At 50.3% G+C, this 19364-nt stretch overlaps 1 protein-coding gene across 1 annotated transcript in view; it reads left to right on the top strand.

The window, feature by feature from the left end:
• Positions 1-18382, top strand: part of SEZ6L (seizure related 6 homolog like) — a gene marked incomplete at both ends in the record, with an annotated part of 72424 nt that extends 54042 nt beyond the window's left edge. The window contains 6 exons of the mRNA XM_080717796.1: positions 1-62; positions 9936-10130; positions 11846-11878; positions 14037-14148; positions 15417-15519; positions 18353-18382. The exon at positions 1-62 is cut by the window's left edge and continues 130 nt beyond it. Of these exons, the coding sequence (XP_080573922.1) occupies positions 1-62; positions 9936-10130; positions 11846-11878; positions 14037-14148; positions 15417-15519; positions 18353-18382 (535 nt within the window). The remainder of the gene's footprint in view (positions 63-9935; positions 10131-11845; positions 11879-14036; positions 14149-15416; positions 15520-18352) is intronic.
• Positions 18383-19364: the final 982 nt, after the last annotated feature.

The following is a 19364-nucleotide window of genomic DNA, read 5'->3' as shown; positions in this document are numbered from 1 at the left end:
GACCTGCTACAGCCGCGAAACGGGGACCCCCATCTGGACGTCTCGCCTGCCCCACTGCGTGTGTGAGTCCTGGTCATTACCTGGGGCCCCGGGACGTAGGTTCAGCTCGGCTTCCCTTCCCGCATGAGCGAGGGCCCGGCTACTAAGAGGGAGCGTTCTGCTTACGTCTACCACCCCCAACACCGCAGGCAGCACCGCAGCACTAACGCTGACTAGGCACCTCTGCTAGAATATTTACGGTAAAGGCATCACGCATGGAGTCGAGTCATCTACCAAATCTCCCTCTCCTCTTCCTCCAGAAGCCTGGCGTTCTTGCCTTCGCTTTAAGCAGGAGATGCTAAAGTTCAGAGAGGTGAATTCACCGCCTCAAGCCACACAGCTAGCTCCTAGTGGAGCTCACACGCAGACCCAGAGCCTCCCGAGAGCTTCCCGTGGGCCCTGGTGGGCACCCAGGGGTCACATCATTGCTAAAGGAAGCATGGCGGTCCCGGCGTGGTGGTGCACGCCGGTAATCCCAGTGCCTCGGAGGCTGAGGCAGGAGAATCGCAGGGTGGAGGCAGCCTCAGCAACTCGGCGAGATCTGGTGTCAAAATAAGAAGGAAAAAGGGGTGGGAGTGTCGCTTGGAGGTAGAATGCCCCTGGGTTCAATCCCCAGTTCAAGAAAGAAAGGAAGGAGGGGGGGGGGAGAGAGAGAGAGAGAAAGAAGAAGGAGGAGAAGGAGGAGGAGGTGGAGGAGGAGGAGGAGGAGGAGGAGGAGGAGGAGGAGGAGGAGGAGGTGGAGGAGGAGGAGGAGGAGGAGGAGGAGGAGGAGAAGGAGGAGGTGGAGGAGGAGGAGGAGGAGGAGGAGGAGGAGGAGGAGGAGGTGGAGGAGGAGGAGTTGGAGGAGGAGGAGGAGGAGGAGGAGGGGGAAGAGGAGGAGGAAGAGGAGGTGGAGGAGGAGGAGGAGGAAGAGGAGGGGGAGGAGGAGCCGTATGTATAATCCCCAAGGCCACGCCCCCAGGGACCCGCCTCCAGCCACACCCAGATAAATCCACCACCCTGGATTTCTCCACTGCCGAGATTAAACCCTCATGACTCAATTATATCCAGATATAATAATATCTGCTCCAAACATATAATTTATGAGCTGTTTAGAAGATATTCAATATCTAACAAATCCCCAGTACCCAAAATAAGACCTTGGGACTGTGGTCTCCAAGATGCAGGCTCCTGATGCAGACACAACCTCACCAGCATCTTGCCGTGGTCCACGGGGTGCAAGCCCACGTGAGGACATCCCGATTCCACTTTACCCCTAATCCTTGACCACAACCACACAGTTTTCCCTGGACCCCGCATCTTAGACTGTGTCTATACCAGTAGTTTCTGTGATGCTGTGAATTTTATCCCCCCAAAGATATATATTTTTTTGTGCGGTACTGGGAGTGAAACCCGGAGGCGTTTTACCTCCGGGCTATATACTCCCAGACCTATTTTATATTTTATTTGGAAACAGGGTCTCACTAAGTTGCTGAGAGCCTCACTCAGTAGCTGAGGCTGGCTTCGAACCCATGCGATCCTCCTGTCTCCGCCTCCCAAGCGCGGGGATTACAAGCGTGCGCCACCACGCCCGGCTACCCCAAAAGATATTTTGAAGTCCTGACCCCCAAGTGCTTACAACTAGGAACTTATATTGGAAACAGGGTCTTTATGGGTGTAGGCAGATTAAGGACGAGGTCACACTGTCTCGGGGTGGGCGCTAATGACAGGCGTCCCTAGAAGGAGGAGCCAGGAGCTGTGGTGCGCACCTGCACTCCCAGCTACTCAGGAGGCTGAGGCGGGAGGCTCACTTGAGGCCGAGAGCTGGGAGTCAGTCTGGGCAACATAATGAGACCCTGAATGAAAAAAAAATAGCAAAAAAGGGACATGTGGGCTCGGACGGAGACAAAGGGCAGGGGACCGGGCTTGTGATGACGGGGCGGAGGCTGGAGCAGGAAGAGGCCAGGTCCTCCCAGCCCCTTAGGAAAGGGACACAGCTCTTGTTTCCTTCTAACAACCCCGAGAGCCATCAGAAAGCGCTTTGTAAGTCAGTCACCGTAGAGACCAGAGATGAGGGACCCAAAACAAAAGATGATTGGACAATGCAGGAGGTGGAGACTTTTTTTTTTTTTTGCCATACCAGGAATGGAACCCAGGGGCGTTCTATGTCTGAGCGGCACCCCCAGCCCTACTTTTTTAGTCTTTTTATTTTTGAAACAGGGTCTCACTGAGTTGAGAAGGGCCTCGCTAAGTAGCTGAGGCTGGCTGCGAACTGCGATCCTCCTGTCTCAGCCTCCCAGAGGCTGGGATTACAAGTGTGCACCACCACGCCCAGCTGGAGACATCATTTATTTTATTTTATTTTTTGGGGGGAGGTGGTACTGAGGTTCCTGGAAACCCTTCTACCTCCGGGCTACACTCCCAGACCTATTTATATATATTTTTTTGGAAATGGTCTCTTAAACCAGCGCGGCTGGCTTTGAACCTGTGCGATCCTTCTGTCTCCACCTCCCAAGTGCGGGGATTACAAGCGTGCGCCACCATGCTGGTCCTGGAGACATCATTTTTTTAAATATTTTTATTGGTGCACTGTATTCATACATCATAATAGGATAAAAAAAACTTGTGTAGACATACATGCACATGTCACCCAGTTAGCCCCTACGCTATCCCCACCCCATTCCCTCCCCATCCCTCCTTCCCATGCTTGGCTTAGTGGTTGACATCTAATATCATAGCAATTTATCCAAAATTAAGAATGATAATCTTACATAACAGATTCATTTTTCTGATATCAAACTTTCAATCACTTAGAGATAACATTTCAATATTTCTTTTTGCTTTCTTTCTTAGCAGAGGATATTATTTTCTTTTTTTTAAGGTGAAACTATCATACTTTTTTTCAGAAAAAATCTATCCTAACATGAAATATGAACTCTAAATACCCAAAACAATCTCGAAAAAGTGCAAAGCTAGAAGATGTGCATTTTCTGATTTCAAACCTTATAGAGCTACAATAATTGAAATAGTGCAGCACTGCTATAAAGGCAGATATATAAGCCAGTGAGGTAAAATAAAAAGCCTAGAAATAAATTCTTCCATAGATGGTCAAGTTATTTTTGACACGGTTTCCAAGAACATTTGGTGAAGGAAATAATAATCTTTTCACTAAATATTGTTGAAAAATAATAATTACATGAAAAAGAATAAAATTGGACCCTACCTAACACCATATACAATTATTAACTCAAAAGAGATAAAAGACCTACCTGTAAATCTTGGAGACATCATTTTTAACAAAGCAAAAGGACTTGGCTCTTGAGGCACAGTCTAGGATGCTCCGGCTGCAGCTCCTCCTAGATCCGCCTCCCCCGGGGCTCCCGGCCGAGATCTCAGCGTGGGATCACAGCGCTCAGCACACAGCTTGCCCGCACCTGCGCTAATGAGCTCACGGGCCAAGCGGGTGTCAGACACACGTGTGCTCCCGGGAGCCCGGAAAGAAACCAGCACACGGTCGCTGTTCCATGTAGCCGGGCAAGGGAGACAGGAGGTGAGGCCTGAATCCGGCAGCTGGGTATCCGCTCTGAAAGAATGGTGAGGTCCACCTTCTGCAGGTATTTTTAAGGATGCGATTGCTTTCAAAGATTCCATCATTTTAAAACAAATTAAAGAACTCCAGTGTGATGAGCACTTTCGGCTTGCCAAGCCCTTCCCCGACATTAACAACCCGCACACAACTGCGCGGGCAGCAATTATGTTCTCTTAAAAATAGGCAAAAGAGAAAGCCGGGCGTGGTGGCGCACGCTTGTAATCCCCGCACTTGGGAGGCGGAGACAGGAGGATCGCGCAGGTTTGAAGCCGGCCTCGCTGGCTTAGGAGACCCTGTTTCCAAATAAAAATATCTTAAAAAATAGGTCTAGGAGTGTAGCCCGGAGGTAGACGGGCTTCCAGGAACCCCAGTACCACCAAAAAAAAAAAAAAAAAAAAAAAAAAAAACCCAGGGGCATCTGGCTCCTCAAAGAATATTTGTCAGTGTGATTTCTAGAGATATTATTGGTTGTTGAAACCTGTGGGAAGGGGGCGCAGGCAGACATCACCGTGCACCAAACAGCCGCCAGCACAAAGAATGACCCAGCCCCAAATATCACTTGTGTCCCTGTGGGGGACACCTGCCCGGGAGGGTCTTATTCAGAAGTGTGGGGACACACAGCCCAGCCACATCTCAGCTGAGCCTGGGGTCTTGGCCCAGCCTGTTTACTTAACAGACTGGAAGGATAAAGAGACCAGAGACAGAAAATGCAGGATTCGGGGCCACACAGCGGACCCAGGCCTCCAGTTTCTGACCCAAGTCTAATCCTGTATCACTTTCCTGCCCTCTTTGGAAGCTGAGTGTTTTGCTGGGGAATGATCTTTCCAAAGTCCTTGTAGAACTCTTCTTTGCAGCCAAATCAAAACTGATTCAAAACAGCTGGAGAGGTAAAGAACCACGGGTCAGCCCCCGGAACCCAGGGACATTCTACCTCCCAGCTAGGCCCCTAGCCTGTTTTTTTTTTTTTTTTTTTCTTTATTTTGAAACAAGGTCTCACTAAGTTGCAGAGAGCCTCACTAAGTAGCTGAGGCTGGCCACGAACCTGCGATCCTCCTGTCTCAGCCTCCCAAGTACATTACAAGCCAAAAGAAACAAAGTTTAACAAAAGAAACAAGAAACAAAAATAAACAAAGGATTACAAGCTTGCTACCACACCAGGCTAGGCCACTCCTTTCTTGGAAGCTCCCCACAGGTGATCCCTCCCGCCCAGTGGAGCCCTCTGCAAAATGGCTACACCAAGTGCTGTGTTAAATAACAGACTCCCCGAACCCCTGAGTCCTGTCCCAACCGGTGATCTTTGACGATGACCCAATGACTCTGAGCTTCATTTGCCAGATAGAAAATGAGGCTACATCTTGGTCTCCGAGTCTCACTAACAAACCAAGTTCCTAAGATATAAAACTCATATCAAAGCCGAGCATGGTAGCAAATGCCTGTAATCTCAGGCTGAGACAGGAGGATCGCAGGTCTGAGGATAGTCTTAGCACGTAGGGAGACTCTCATCGAACTGGCCAGACCCTGTCTGAAAATAAAAATAATAAAATAGAGCTGGGGGTGTAGCTTGAAGGAAAAAGCCCCCGGGTTCCATCCCCAATTCCAAAAAAATAAAATGAGACTTCACGTGGCGCCTGGCTGATGTGTGTGGTGAGTATTGGCTGTGTCTTCCATGACCTTCCTCACTCTGAGGATTGCAAGGATTAGAAAAATAATCTATGCAGATCGCCTCGTACGGAATGGATGTTCAAATAGTTCAGAAATGAATTAATTAAAAGATGAATGGGTGTATTAACCACGCCGTGACACCAAAGCTCCAGTTCTAAGCCCTGGCTGAACCGCAGGATCATAGGAGGACTTTTAAAAAGAATATCCTCAGAACTAATTAAATTAAAATGCCTTAGGGGACAGAGCCAGGATCAGAAGGGAGGTCCCAGCCCTGAGCCCGGGTGGGGAGGCCTGGAGGCCGGCACCTGCCTGAGCCCAGACCTGCCGTCCGTCCACCTTCTCCTCCAGCGCTGTCCACCTTCTCCTCCAGCCCCAATCTGATTATGTTCTCTCTCCGGCTCCCCAGGCACAGGGCAGGCATCCCCGATACTGTGCAATTCACACAAGAATGAATTATTAATTTACACCGAGACAAGAACCATGTCTGTATGGATCAGCCTTGTCTGCCCAGGGCCAAGAACACTGCTCTGCACATAGAAGGCGCTCAATAAATATTTGCTGTATTCATTCATCTTTGTTAATTTATGAGAGAAGATGCCAGGGGTGGTTTACGGAGAAATGTGAGCAAATACCGCCACCTGCTGGTTGATTTCCTGCACTGCAGGTACTGCGCAGGATTTTCCTTCTCTTGGGCTGGTCTGGGGGGCCGCCAACCTGGACAAGGGGACCCCCACCCACCCAAGGGAGAGGACCCTGGAGAGGGAGGCGCCTCCCCCCTGCTCGCCTGACCCAGCGGTGATGGCACTGGGTCGCGGCAATCTGATAACCGCGGTCTTTCCCCCACTAGGCTGTGTTCAGAGGGGGAAGAAAAATCATGCCTCTCAAATCCGTGACTCTATAGAAAGGGCTCCTAGCCCGGGTCTGGTCAGAGCAGGTGCGGGGTCAGTGTCTACTGGACTGAAAGAAAACCCGGGCAGCAAGTGCTGAGCTCCAGAGGTTTACAGACTTAGGAATAGAAGGCCCTGGGCTACGCTTCCCGGGGAAGTTTTTTTTTTTTTTAATATCTGAAGGTATATTAATATTCCAACTAGAAATTCTAAAAATTAACAACAATAAAAGCAAACAATACAATTTAGAGATAGGTAAAAGACTAACATAAATAATGAATCTCCACAGATAACTAATCTTAGTTGTCTGTTGGATGGAAAATCTTGTTTCTCTCCCTCCCTGTCCCTCCCTCCCTTGCTTGGCTTAGTGATTGACCTCCATATGTTTAAGTACATTGTGTGTTTTAGAGATTTTCCTCTTCCCCCCTCCTTTCTCCTCCTTTAGGTTGTCTTGTTTGCTCCTCCATAGGATTTCCTCTTTCAAGAGTTCCTCCTATGACCCATTTCTCCCTAGCTCTCACATACTAGGGAAAGCATCTGATTTCTTATTTTTTGTGACTGACTAATCTCACTTAGCATAATGTCCTCCAGTTCCATCCATTTCCCTGAAAATGATGTAATTGAGGTTTTTTTGATGGCTGAGTAAAATTCCATTGTGTACATATCCCACAGTTTTGTAATCCACTCATCTGTTGATGGACATCTTGGCTGGTTCCACAGTTTGGCTATGGTGAATTGTGCAGCTATGAACATAGATACACATGCATTAGTTTGGTAGTTTGGCTTCCTATCTTTTGGGTAGATACCCAGAAGTGGTATTGCTGGATCAAATGGTACATTTGTTCCCATTCTTCTGAGGATTCTCCATACTGTTTTCCAAAGTGGTTGCACTAATTTGCAATCCCACCAACAATGTCTTACTGGGGAAGGTTTTACGTGCCATGGGTGGTACCAACCCGGTTCACACAGTGCCCGGATAGGAACTTTGTTTCTTTTTTTTTTAATGATCATTATAATTTTTGAAATAGTTCCTAAATGTTTCAAATTCTTTTAAATTTGCTTTGCTTTCATCTTTTTTCTTATTTATTCCCCCAACTGTGAACATTCCCTATTTTTGCATCTTTACTGCAAAAGTCAACGTGCTCTTAGGAATACGGGTTGTCATTGATATAACAAACGTTACCTATGTGAATTTAAATTTATAAACAGTTAGAAAATTTGGAATGAACTTTCTTTGGGCTAAGAAAACTCAAAAAACGAATAAAACCAGGGACTATAGAAATATTATGATTGAGAGTTGGGCTAAGTTCAACAGAAGAATTTTAATGGTTAAACAAGCCAGGAGAATTTATTTTAAGTATTAGCCGGGAATGGTGGCACATGCCTGTAATCCCACTACTTGGGAGACTGAGACAGGAGGACCGCAGGAGGACAGCCTGCGGCAACTTAGCAAAACCCTGTTTCAAAATCAAAAGGACTGACCCAGTACTTGGGAAGCTGAGACAGGAGGATTGCTGGTCCAAGGACAGGCTCGGTAACTTGGCGAGACTCTCGTAAGATGCCTTTATTGGGCACCTTCTGTATGCTAGCCTACTAAAGATGCAGCAGCTAAGAAGCAGGGATTTTTTTTTTCCAGAATATGGTCAGAGGAATTCTCAGAACATGACCAGGTCCTGATCCTGATAACACATTTATTATAAAAAGTGCGTTTATTATAAAAAGTCCACCCTGCTTACGAAGCAATATATTAAGGGCATGAAAATAAACCAAGCTCCGTGACACGGGCCCGTCATCCCAGGACTTGGGAGGCTGAGGCGGGAGGATCACAGGTTCGAGGCCAGCCTCGGCAAGTAGTGAGACTCTTGTCAAAATAGTGAGACCCTGTTTCAAAAAAAAAAAAAAAAAAGGCGTGAGGCGTGATGGTGCACACTTGTCATCCCAGGACTTGCGAGGCCGAGAGAGGAGGATGGCGAGTTTGAAGCCAGCCTCAGCTACTTAGTGAGGCTCTCAGCAACTTAGACCCTGTTTCCCAATAAATAAATAAAATAGGTCTAGGGGTGTAGCCTGGAGGTAAAAGGCCCCTGGGTTCAATTCCCAGTACTTAAAAAAAATTTACTTTAACAAAATAAAAGTAAGAAAATAAAGTATAGCTGGGGATGTGGCTTGGGTTCAATCCCTAGGGTTTAATACCTAGGAACGAACACACACACACACACACACACACACACACACACACACACACACACACAGTGGTTAAGGCATTAAACTCTCTTATGAGGGTTTTACCATAATTACGCCATTTTTGATGTTTTGGGATCTATGATCCTGTGGGCAAAGCAGTGTTTACTGGTTGTCCATTTCACATGGGCGCTGACAAAGAACTCTGCTCACACGCAGAGCCTGGAGTGGGTTGATGCAGAGGGTTTTCCTCTCCCCGATCTTAGGCGAGCCAGGACTTTGTGCCTGCAATTAAGGTCAATGACCACCAGGAGGCAGCAGGAGCTCACTAGTTGGGACCAATTAGTTGAACTATAGTTTCCCAAGACCTCAGCTTCAAGCGCACCTTACAAAACTCAACTCCAATAAGAGAAGCAGACACCGCAGAAAATAATTCCCTACCGTGCAGTGTATGCAGTGCTGGGTGGAGGGAAAGAGGAGCCGCAACTCCACTGGTTGTAGGAGGCAGCCGGGAGGGCTTCCTGGAGGAGGAGGAGGAGGAGGAGGAGGAGGAGGAGGAGGAGGAGGAGGAGGCAGGAGGACCAAGTATTAAAAACCAAGAGCCGGCATGGTGGTGCACTCTTGCAGTCCCAGCATTTAGGAGGCTGAGAAGGGAGGATCCGGGTTTGCAGACAGCCACAGGGACTTAGTGAGGCCATTTGCAACTCAGTGAGACCCTGTTTCAAAATAAAGAATAGAAATTGTTTCAAAATAAAGAATAGAAAATGGGGAGCCGAGTGTGGTGGAGACAGGAGGATCGCAGGTCCATGGCCAGCTTCAGTGACTTAGTGAGGCCCTTTGCAACACAGTGAGACCCTGTTTCAAAATAAAGAATAGAAAATAGGGAGCCGGGCGTGGTGGTATAACGCTTGTAATCCCAGCATTCGGGAGGCTGAGACGGGAGGATCGCAGTTCGCGGACAGCCTCAGCTACTTAGGCCCTTTGCAACTCAGTGAGACCCTGTTTCAAAATAAAGAATAAATAAAACGTGTAGAATGCACCTGGGTCCAATTCCCAGCACCAAAAAGAAAAAGAAAAAAGAAAAGAAAATAGGGCTGGGGGTGTAGCTCAGAGGTAGAACGCCCCTGGGTTCCAGTACCACACACACAAAAAAAGAGTTGGACACGTCAGATGGGTGGTTGGGTGGAGGACAACCCAGCCCATCCCAACACCGATGCCACACCAAGAACACGGTAGACATTTCACACCTGTAAAGTAGTCCCCCAAATCCCTAAGGGACAGAGGCAGGTACTATGATTCCCATTCTATTGACGAGGAAGCCGAGTATCAGGGAGGTTGCACCACTTGCCAGGGGTCACATAGCTAATAAGCCAAAAATATTAAGCAAGAGAGATTCAACCCAGAGGCCACAGGCCTGTTGATGCTGCCGTGGAATCTATGCCCAGAGGCGGGAGAGACAGAGATGAGTTGGAGAATCGCGAAGCAGCTGGATGTGAGGTAGAGACACACAGGCGGCGGGCGAAGCCGGCTCACCGGGCGCTGAGCAGGAGTCCCCGCAGACCCGCACCGCTCACCCCAGCGCCGTCTGGCTTGTGTTTCAGCGGAGGAGTCTCTGGCATGTGACAACCCCGGGCTGCCTGAAAACGGGTACCAAATCCTGTACAAGCGACTCTACCTGCCCGGCGAGTCCCTGACCTTCATGTGCTACGAAGGCTTCGAGCTCATGGGCGAAGTGACCATCCGGTGCATCCTGGGACAGCCGTCTCACTGGAACGGGCCCCTGCCCGTTTGCAAAGGTAAGGACGCGGGCACGGAGACTGGGGGCTCGCATGGGATCTCGCTTACTCTGCAAGGGTGGGCTGCTGGACCTCACTGAGTCTAGGAGGCCGCCTGGGTTACTCAGCTTTCTGTCGCTATCACAAAATACCAGAGAGCGGCAGATGTGTTAAGTATTGAAGTCAGCAGAGCCTGGAAGTGCACACTGGCAATCCTAGCGCTTGGGGGGCTGAAATAGAAGGATCCCGGGTGCGAAGCAATTTAGGGAGGCCCTCGGCAACTTAGTGAGACCCTGTTCCAAAATGAATAAAATAAGCCAGGCGTGGTGGCTTGTAATCCCAGTGCTTGGGAGGCTGAGACAGGAGGATGATAGGTTCGCGGCCAGCCGCAGCTACTTGGTGAGGCCCTCCGCAACTTAGTGGGACCCTGTTTCAAAATGAAGAATAAAAAAATAGGACTGGGGGTGGAACTCGGAGATAGGATGGCTCTGGGTCCCATCCTCGGTACCATAAATAAATAAATAAATAAGGCTGGAGGTACACCTTGCAGGTAGAATGCCCCTGGGGCTTAATCCCCAGTACCAAAAAGTAAGAAAGAAAAAGAATAGAAGCCATGGCGCTGCATCTGGCTGCACTCTATCATGGAGGAGGCGGTATCGCACGGCAAGAGAGATGCTGGCTCAGATCTCTCTTCCCTTTCCTATTAATCCTCTAACACCACCCTGGGGGGCTCCGCTCTATGACCTCATCTGACCCCCGTTACCCACCAAAGGCCCCGTCTTCAAATGCCACCAACATGGGACATTGGGGATTGAACTCCCAACACATGAGCTTGTAGGGACACATACAGACCACAGTAGCCACAGGGTCGGCATCAGCTTTCCAGGTGGCTTTGTAACCATCTTAGGGTTTGGCAGAAGCTACTGCCTTTGATGGCCGCCACCCTTTCCTCTCCCCTGATACCACGACATGGTCCCCTAAGGCCTTCTCTGCTGGGTTCCACATCCTTACAACTAGCGCCCAGCCTGGTTGGAGTCTTTTTACACTCAGCCACCACAAAGACGCCAGAGCAAGGAGAGCCATTCCCCATCTTCCTGAACCCCCAGGCTTTGTAGAAAAGACAAGTTAATGCAAATAGTTCTACGTGGAATGCAAAGCCCAGGCAATAACACTTGGGCTAAAAATGAAATTAGAAACGTTTCCAGCAGGAAGACAGTTTTATCTCTAGCTAGATTTTGTGTGAGGGTCTTTTTTGTTGTTGTTGTTGTTGTGGTGGTGGTGGTGGTGGTACTGGGGATGGAACCTAGTACCGCCTCGGCTACTTAGTGAGGCTCTTTGCAACTCAGCGAGACCCTGTTTCAAAATCAAGAATAAAAAATATAGGGCTGGGGGTGGAGCTCAGAGGTAGAATGCCCCTGGCTTCCATCCCCAGTACTGCAAAAAAAAAAAAAATAGCGGTGTTATACAGAGCTCTCGGGTGGTGTCGGACCCAGAGAGTCCTCGGTAATTATTCCCCCTTTCTATCATTGCTTTCAGTATTTTGTTCTCTGTCTTCTCTTGAGAACCTTGGGAGGGAGCAGTCCCTCCCAGTTGCAGTAGCTGAGGATAAACAGAAATATGATGCTAATTCCAGCAAAACGCAGCCTGGGCTTTTGCATCTAGGTTTTTGGCTTCATTTCACACAAACAGAGTGAATTCACTGTACACTGACTGATGCTTCCCGGTTTCTCTTTCAGTTAATCAAGACAGTTTTGAACACGCTTTAGAAGGTGAGTCCCATTCCATAATGGAAAAGGGAAAAAAAAAGAAAAAAGAAAAACTCAATCCATCAAGCTAATAGCAGCCAACCAGGGCAGATGCTGGAATCTCTTTATCCTGGTACTTAAGAAATGATAGATAAACCCTGCCTTCCCACTGCCAAAAATCATTTCAAAACCAATGCAGTGCAAAAGAAGATGATTAGAATTGCAACTTAAGATCCTAAATGTCACCTGAGAGGGATTTAGTACCAGTCCTATGGATGACCATGATAATAGAGTTGTTGGGATTACTGGTGCAGATCTGTAATCCCAGTTCTTGGTAGGCTGAGACAGGAGGATCGCAAGTTCAAGGACAGCCTCAGAAAGTAGTGAGAGTCTCACCACTCTAGTGAGACCCTGTTTCAAAACTAAAAATAAATTAGGGCTAGAAATATAGCTCAGAAGTAGGATGCCCCTGGATTCAATACCCAGAACCATGAGGGGGGGGGGAAGAAATCCTCGAGCAAACTTTATTAATGTAAAACAAATGTTAAAAGCTATTCAACTATTCAGGAGATTTTCTTTTTATTCTGAGGCTCCTTCCCTGCCCAACCCCTCTCATATGTAAAACAGTCTATATTCTGCAACCTCCCTTCAATTTGGTACAAAAACTCTCCCTTGGTCTGTGATATCAGGATACCTATGTAATCTACCATTTTCCCAACTTAATGACACATACCTATAATCCCAGTCCTTGGGAGGCTGAGACTAGAGGATCACAGGTTTGAGGCTGGTCTCAGCGGCAACATAACAAAACTCTCAGCATCTTAGTGAGACCCTGTTTCAAAATTAAAAAAAAAAATACAAAGGGCTGGGGGTATAGAATGCCCCTGGGTTCGATCCCTAGTACCACCACCCAAAAAAAAAAAAAAATTGCTATATTCCACTTTTAAAACGTCTCAGCCAACCAGCTAAGCAGGCACTACTGCTGTCTCTGGAACTTTCTGGAAGTAACAAGGCCACTCAATGTCTGTGGTTTCCAAGCCCCAGGGTGCTTTTCCTATAACCAGCACCTGTAAGCCAAGCAGGCATTAGCATCAGGGAATGGGGGAGTGTTTTGTTCCAACTGGGAATTCGGGACATGGCATTGCGGTGTTTCCCCCGGATCCCTTTGTCTGCCTTTCACCAGTCTTATAAACCTCTCGGAGAGCCGGGGCTCCCGAGATGAGAAGCGCCCCTGCGAGGTTCTGGACTCGCGCATTTATTTATCATTGGTGTTAGGATTGATTTTCTCAGACCCTGTGAAGTAGGTAGTTAATGGATTATATACCGGGGCGCAGCTGGGCCGGGTTAGACGTGACCGTGGAGGAAGGCAAAGGAACCCTGGAGGCCCAGTTTCTAGAAGCGAATTGGGGTCCCTCCCAAGGGGGGGGATGCTCCTGGTCCCCAACGCACCTCCCGCCATCCCTGTGATCCCCACAAACGTCAGGAGCCTCTGGCTGGAGCCGAGGGCGCTGCGGAGGACGGAGGGCCAGCGCGCGGAGTCTCTGAGAACCCGCGCCGCGTCCTCAGGGATGTTCTGAGTGGAAAGCCGTCCCGGCTGCCTGGCGCCACTGCTGGGCTGAAATCTGACTGCAGAGTTCTGCAGGGGACCCCAGCGGGGAGCAAAGCCCTGCTTAGCTGACCCCAGCGGCATTCGGCCCTCGGGCACACGGGCAGCCCAGACAGCGGAGACCAGAGCCTTCCCGCTCCACTCCGTGACCGCCCGGGGAATCTGCCTCCCCTGATACTGTATTTGAGGTTTTCTCTGCATCTTTTCTTGAATTGAATTCCATCTATGCCCTCCCTTCCCCCCACAAATGGACACGGTATGGTTGAGTGTAAATCCTGGATTTTCCCTTAAATGGTATTTTAGCCAGATTTCGGCCTCCCCATTGTCCTGGAAAGGTCAGGCCCGGGCGGTCCTTGCCAGTGGTCCTCCCCTCATCCCTGACGAGCAGGTGCGGGCATCCTTGCCCTGCGCCAGGGCCAGCGCCGCTGCCTCTCGTCTCGGGCTCTCTGCCTTCCGGAGATGCTCCTCCAGTGCCTCAGGCTCCTGGGGGAACATCAGCTTTTGGGGGCGGGTGTGGACGGGGAGAGCCAGGTGCCCGGGGGAGTCCGGAGACTCAGCAGCCTGTGTGTTCAGTAGCAGAAGCGGCAGCAGAGTCATCGCTGGAAGGCGGAAATATGGCGCTGGCCATCTTCATCCCTGTCGTCCTCATCTCCCTGCTGCTGGGAGGAGCCTACATCTACATCACCAGGTAGGGACCACAGCGCTGGGCGGCTCGCCTCTCTGAGCCTCGGGTCTCCACCCGCAGCTTGAGGACAGCGGCAGGCGTGTGGTGTAGACGTGACGTGATTAGACTCCACTCCAAGCCTCCTTGGTAGCGGGGCTGTGCACTCAGCAAGAAAGACAGACGCCATCCCTGGCCCCAAGGAAGAAGCCTGTATGGGGGACACGGGCATCACACGTTGCCGGGCACACTGACTCTGGCAGTCCACCATTCATTCATTTATTCAATAAATAAGCAGTGTCAACTGAATGTGGCGCAGACGTGGTCCCCAGACACCAGAGAGCATAGAACTTGCGTCTTGATGTCCAGGATGGCGACTAATGCGCAGACTCAACTAGGCTGCACCTGCCAAGAGCCAGGTGGTCTTTGGGGCTGAAGAAAGCGGGAGGAATCTCGTGATGCTCGGGGTATAGTGGCAGAAGGCACGTCACACTCGGAGAATAAAGCTCAAAGGATTGTAGGGAGGATAAACACAGGAAGGAGAAGAGAGTTTCTTTGGGCTTAAGGTGACAAAGGTTCAGTCCATGGATGGCTGGCTCCAAGGCAGAAATATCCAGGCAGGGGAAAGCTGCCCAACTCAAGGTCATGGTGGCTGGAAGAGAGAGAGAAAAGGGGAGAGGTATCAGAGACAGACGGGGTCCTCAGGGACACGCCGCCAGTGGCCCGCCTCCTCCGTGCCGGCCCACCTCTGAACCTGCTGCTCTTGGGACATGCTTCCAATGCCCGAGCTTCAGGCAGGACATTTCAAACCCAAACCCTAACCAGGAGTAAACCACGCAGATGTGTGGGACGGAGGCCGGGGGGGGGCACCAAAACGGCACGTGCAAAGGCCCTTGGGGAGCTACGTGTCTAATAGACCTCGCCCCTGCCTCGTGGAGCTCACGGCTAGCAGACAAATTCCAACACACTGAAATAGACACCGTGAAGGAAAGAGTGGGGTGGGAACAGAAGGCCGACCATCGGCGAAGGCTGCCCTGAGGGGACGTGGCATTCGGTACGTGCTCAATAAGTGCTCATTAGGATTATTGTTTATCTTTGCATGAAAGAGGGACTTGAGTCACCTTAAGGGTGAAAACCAACAGGGCTCCGACTCCTCCCCAGCAGGGGCCAGGGGAAGGCGCCACGACCTGGCCTGGGCGCAGGTCCAGAGCAAAGATGGCTGTGCTGTCTCCTGGCAGGACTGTCGCCTAGCGGTGCCCAGGAGTAACCTGTCGCCTCCCCTCGTCCCTCCCCAGGTGCCGTTACTACTCCAGCCTCCGCCTACCTCTCGTGTACTCCCACCCCTACAGCCAGATCACCGTGGAGACCGAGTTCGACAACCCCATTTACGAGACGGGGGTGAGTGGGAACTTCCCCCGGGCCCCCGCTTCCTCCCTCTCTGCTCAGCCCTGAGACTCGAGGCCCCACCAGGACCCCTGTCGAGCCGACATCTGGGAGCGCCCAGCTCCCCGTGCAGGGACCGGGTCTGGTCTCTCTCCGGGGATACCCCCAGGGAGAAGACACCACACCCACCCGATAGATTTGACAGAGATAGATATGACAGAGGGGAATGCTCCCACAGTGTGTGTGTGCGTGTGTGTGTGCGCGTGTGTGTGTGTGTGTGTGTGTGTGTGTGTGTGTGTGTGTGTGAGTGTATGTGTGTGTATGATGTGCCGGGACTTGAACCCAGGACATTCTACCTCTGAGCTACACCCCCAGCCCTATTTTATCTTTTTTTATGAAATTTCCAAGAGCCTAAGTTGCCGAGGCTGACCTCAAACCTGCGATCCTCCTGTCTCAGCCTTTCAAGCACTGGAGTTACAGGCGTGCATCCCCGTGACCGGCTCTATGTTAGTTTCCTTGTTTTATTTCGTTTTGTTTTATTGGGACTGGGGATTGAACCCAAGGCATTCTGCCTCTGAACTCCACCTCCAGCCCTAATTTTTATTCTGTATTTTGAAACAGGAAGGGCCTCACTAAGTAGCTGAGACTGGCCATGATCCACCTGCCTCAGACTCCAAAGTACTGAGATTCCAAGCTTGCACCACCACGTCCAGATATATATATATATATATATATATATATATATATATATATATATTATTTTGGGTGGTACTGGGGATGGAACCCAGAGGCATTCTACCTCCGAGCTACACCCCCAGCTCTGTTTTTTAGTCTTTTATTTATTGAAACAGGGTCTCACTGAGTTGCAAAGGGCCTCTCTGAGTAGCCGAGGCTGTCCGCGAACCCTGATCCTCAGGTCTGCGCCTCCCAAATGCTGGAATTACAAGCGTTCACCACCATGCCCAGCTACGAGGTCTCCTTAAGTTGTGGAGGACCTCACTAAGTAGCTAAGGCTGGCCACAAGCCTGGGTCCTCCTGTCTCAGCCTCCTAAGTACTGGGATTACTAGCATGCGCCACCACGCCCCGCTTATTTTTTTTTTTATTTTGAAAGAGGGTCTTCCCACATTGCACATTTCTACACATTTGAATAGCGGGCCCTATGTTGGGTACTGGAGACACAGTCCTGAACCAATACAGTCACGCGCCACTCAGCGACAGGGACGTGTCTAAGAGCGGCTTCTTTGGGAAGCACGTAGGGTTCGCCTGCACAGACCCAGATGGAAGAGGCCGACCGCAGCCTTGGTGCCTGCAGTCCAGAGATGGCCCACGTGCCACCATCCAGCCTCTCACAGTAAATATTTTCTATACAAGTAGTAAAAGTATGCTGTAAACAGTACAGCACATACACCAGTAGCGTCAACGTCTGCAAGCATTAGCAGGTGTCACGTGCTGGGCATAATGGAGCGTCTGTACTTAGGTACAACTGGTGGGAAGCGGGCTCCTTTGCAGAAACATCGCCAGGAATACAGGATTCGCGGAGCCAGGCACTGTGGCTCACGCTTGTAATCCCAGCATTCGGGAGGCTGAGACAGGAGGATCGCAGTTCGAGGACAGCCTCAGCTACTTAGTGAGGCCCTTTGCAACTCAGAGAGACCCTGTTTCAAAATCAAGAACAAAAAATAGGGCTGGAGGTATAATTCGGAGGTAGAATGAATGCCCCTGGGTTTTATCCCTAGTACTGTGAAAAATAAATAAATTAATTAATTAATTAATTAATAACATGACCAGCTGGGCGTGGTAGCACACACCTGTAATCCCAGCACAGGAGGCTGAGACCGGTGGATTGCAGGTTCGAGGCCAGCCTCGGCAACTTGGCAAGACTTTGTTTTGAATTTTTTAAATGGGAGAGGGCTAGGAGCGTAGTTCGGAGATAGAATGCCCCTGGGTTTAACTTCCAATTCAAAGAGAAAAAAGAAATCCCGTGGGACAGTGCCTGCTTCCAAGGTCAAACTGTGGCTCCTCTGTGTCCCTGCTCCTCACCCCGGGGCCTGGGACGCAACATGTGCGCTTCACGAATGCTGGAGAGTAGGATGCCACCTGCCTGCCGGGCTCTAGTCATTCTAGAAGGCTCGGGTAAGAACAGACAAGTATCATTTTGCACCCTAGCTGGGTTTGTTTTTAAATCCTAGGGAAAAAATTCAAGCTGATGATGTTTTTAAAACGGCATTTTTAAGACTTAGACTTTATTAATATTTATGAGCAGGGTCGATCCATTACCTAGAGCTGTAGCCGGGCGTGGTGGCGCACGCTTGTCATCCCCGCGCTTGGGAGGCGGAGACAGGAGGATCGCGCAGGTTCGAAGCCAGCCGCGCTGGCATAAGAGACCCTGTTTCAAAAATATAAAATAGGTCTGGGAGTGTAGCCCGGAGGTAGAAGGGCTTCCAGGAACCCCAGTACCACCAAAAAATAAAAAATAAATAAAGAGCGAGACAGCCCAAGTCAGCAGCTGAAAGCCACAAACATCCACACACGTGCCCATCCAGGAGGCAGAGTTTACGGCCGCTCGGCCTGGGATGGTCCTTGCTGTCTGGGTGGCTGGAGCTCGGCGTCTGTCATTCCCCCAGTGGGGACCAGAGCGCGGAGGAGCCACTTAAAGGGGTTGCAGACACCTGCCACCGCCTTTGCTCCTATCCCTTGAGGAGGAAGGAGGGGATCAGGGTCAGAGTCTGCTGCTTTGCAAGTCCCGTGGCCACAGGCGCGGACTGGGAAGACGCCAAGGACTGGGCCCACCGAGAGGTCACCGCGCCAGGCAGGGCTTGACAAGCCCGCGCGCCTCTCTCTTTGCAGGAGACCAGAGAGTACGAGGTTTCCATCTGAAGAGACCTGCGCTTGGGAGGGAAGCGTCAGCCACAGCCTCCTCCAGACATCCAGCCAGAGACCACGTGCCACCGGACCGAAGCCCCAGCGCATCCGCCGTCTTTTCTTTTCGACTTCTCCCTGAAGATATACTGTTTCCTTCGCCGTATTTATTATATTTAAAATTGAGATAGGTGTGGTTCACTGTCTTGCGGCCGCCAGCCACGTTCGTGGGCCGGCCTGGGGATGGATCGGAAGGCAGGTGGCCGCAGACAGCAGAGACAGGAGGGACGAGGGCGACAGGCCAAACTCCCCGTGGCATGGCGTGCGCCCGGCATCCGCGCCCCGACGTGTAAGGACCAACCTGAGCTATGCTGGGAAGGGCACTCCCACCGGGTTGATGAGGTTTGGTATTTAGCCTGGCACCTAAGTCTTTTTTTTTTTTTTTCTCTAAAACAAATGCTATGTCTCCTTTTCCAATTTCACCAGCTTCTAAAAGGTCTTGCCCCCATCCCCTCCCTCCCAGAGGCCTTCTGAAGGAAGCAGAGACGTTCCGTGAACATTCTCCTGGACCTCCCTGGCCTTGCTGGTTACTGGCAAAATAAGAACATTGTTTTTTTTTTTTTTTTTTTTTTTTCCTAACAAGTTGATAGATGACAAAGAACCATTTTCAGAAAAAAAAAGGAGAGATCTGAGGGTTTTGATGAAGAATGGGTTTGGGGGGTACGACGTGGGGTGAGGGGATTGAGTTAATAAAATGTCCTTTTCCTGGATGCTCCTTCAGAGATAAAAAGCGCAGGTGACTTACGCTACAAGCGCCAGAATTGATCATCGGGTTTGGTAGGGCCACTCTCGGGCCGGAATCATAGATCCACAGGCGCAGGCAGTCTGCGTTAGAAGGGTTTGTGTTGGGAAGGAGGGGGTGGCCTGCTCTGAAATCGGGCAGGGGGAGCTGTTTTTCTGCCGGGGTTCTAGAACATGTCCTTCCTTGAAATGGGGGAGA

This window comes from Muscardinus avellanarius (genome assembly GCF_963383645.1).
Source record: "Muscardinus avellanarius genome assembly, chromosome: 21".
Taxonomy (NCBI): Eukaryota; Metazoa; Chordata; class Mammalia; order Rodentia; family Gliridae; genus Muscardinus; species Muscardinus avellanarius.
This window is presented reverse-complemented; position numbering and strand designations above follow the sequence as displayed.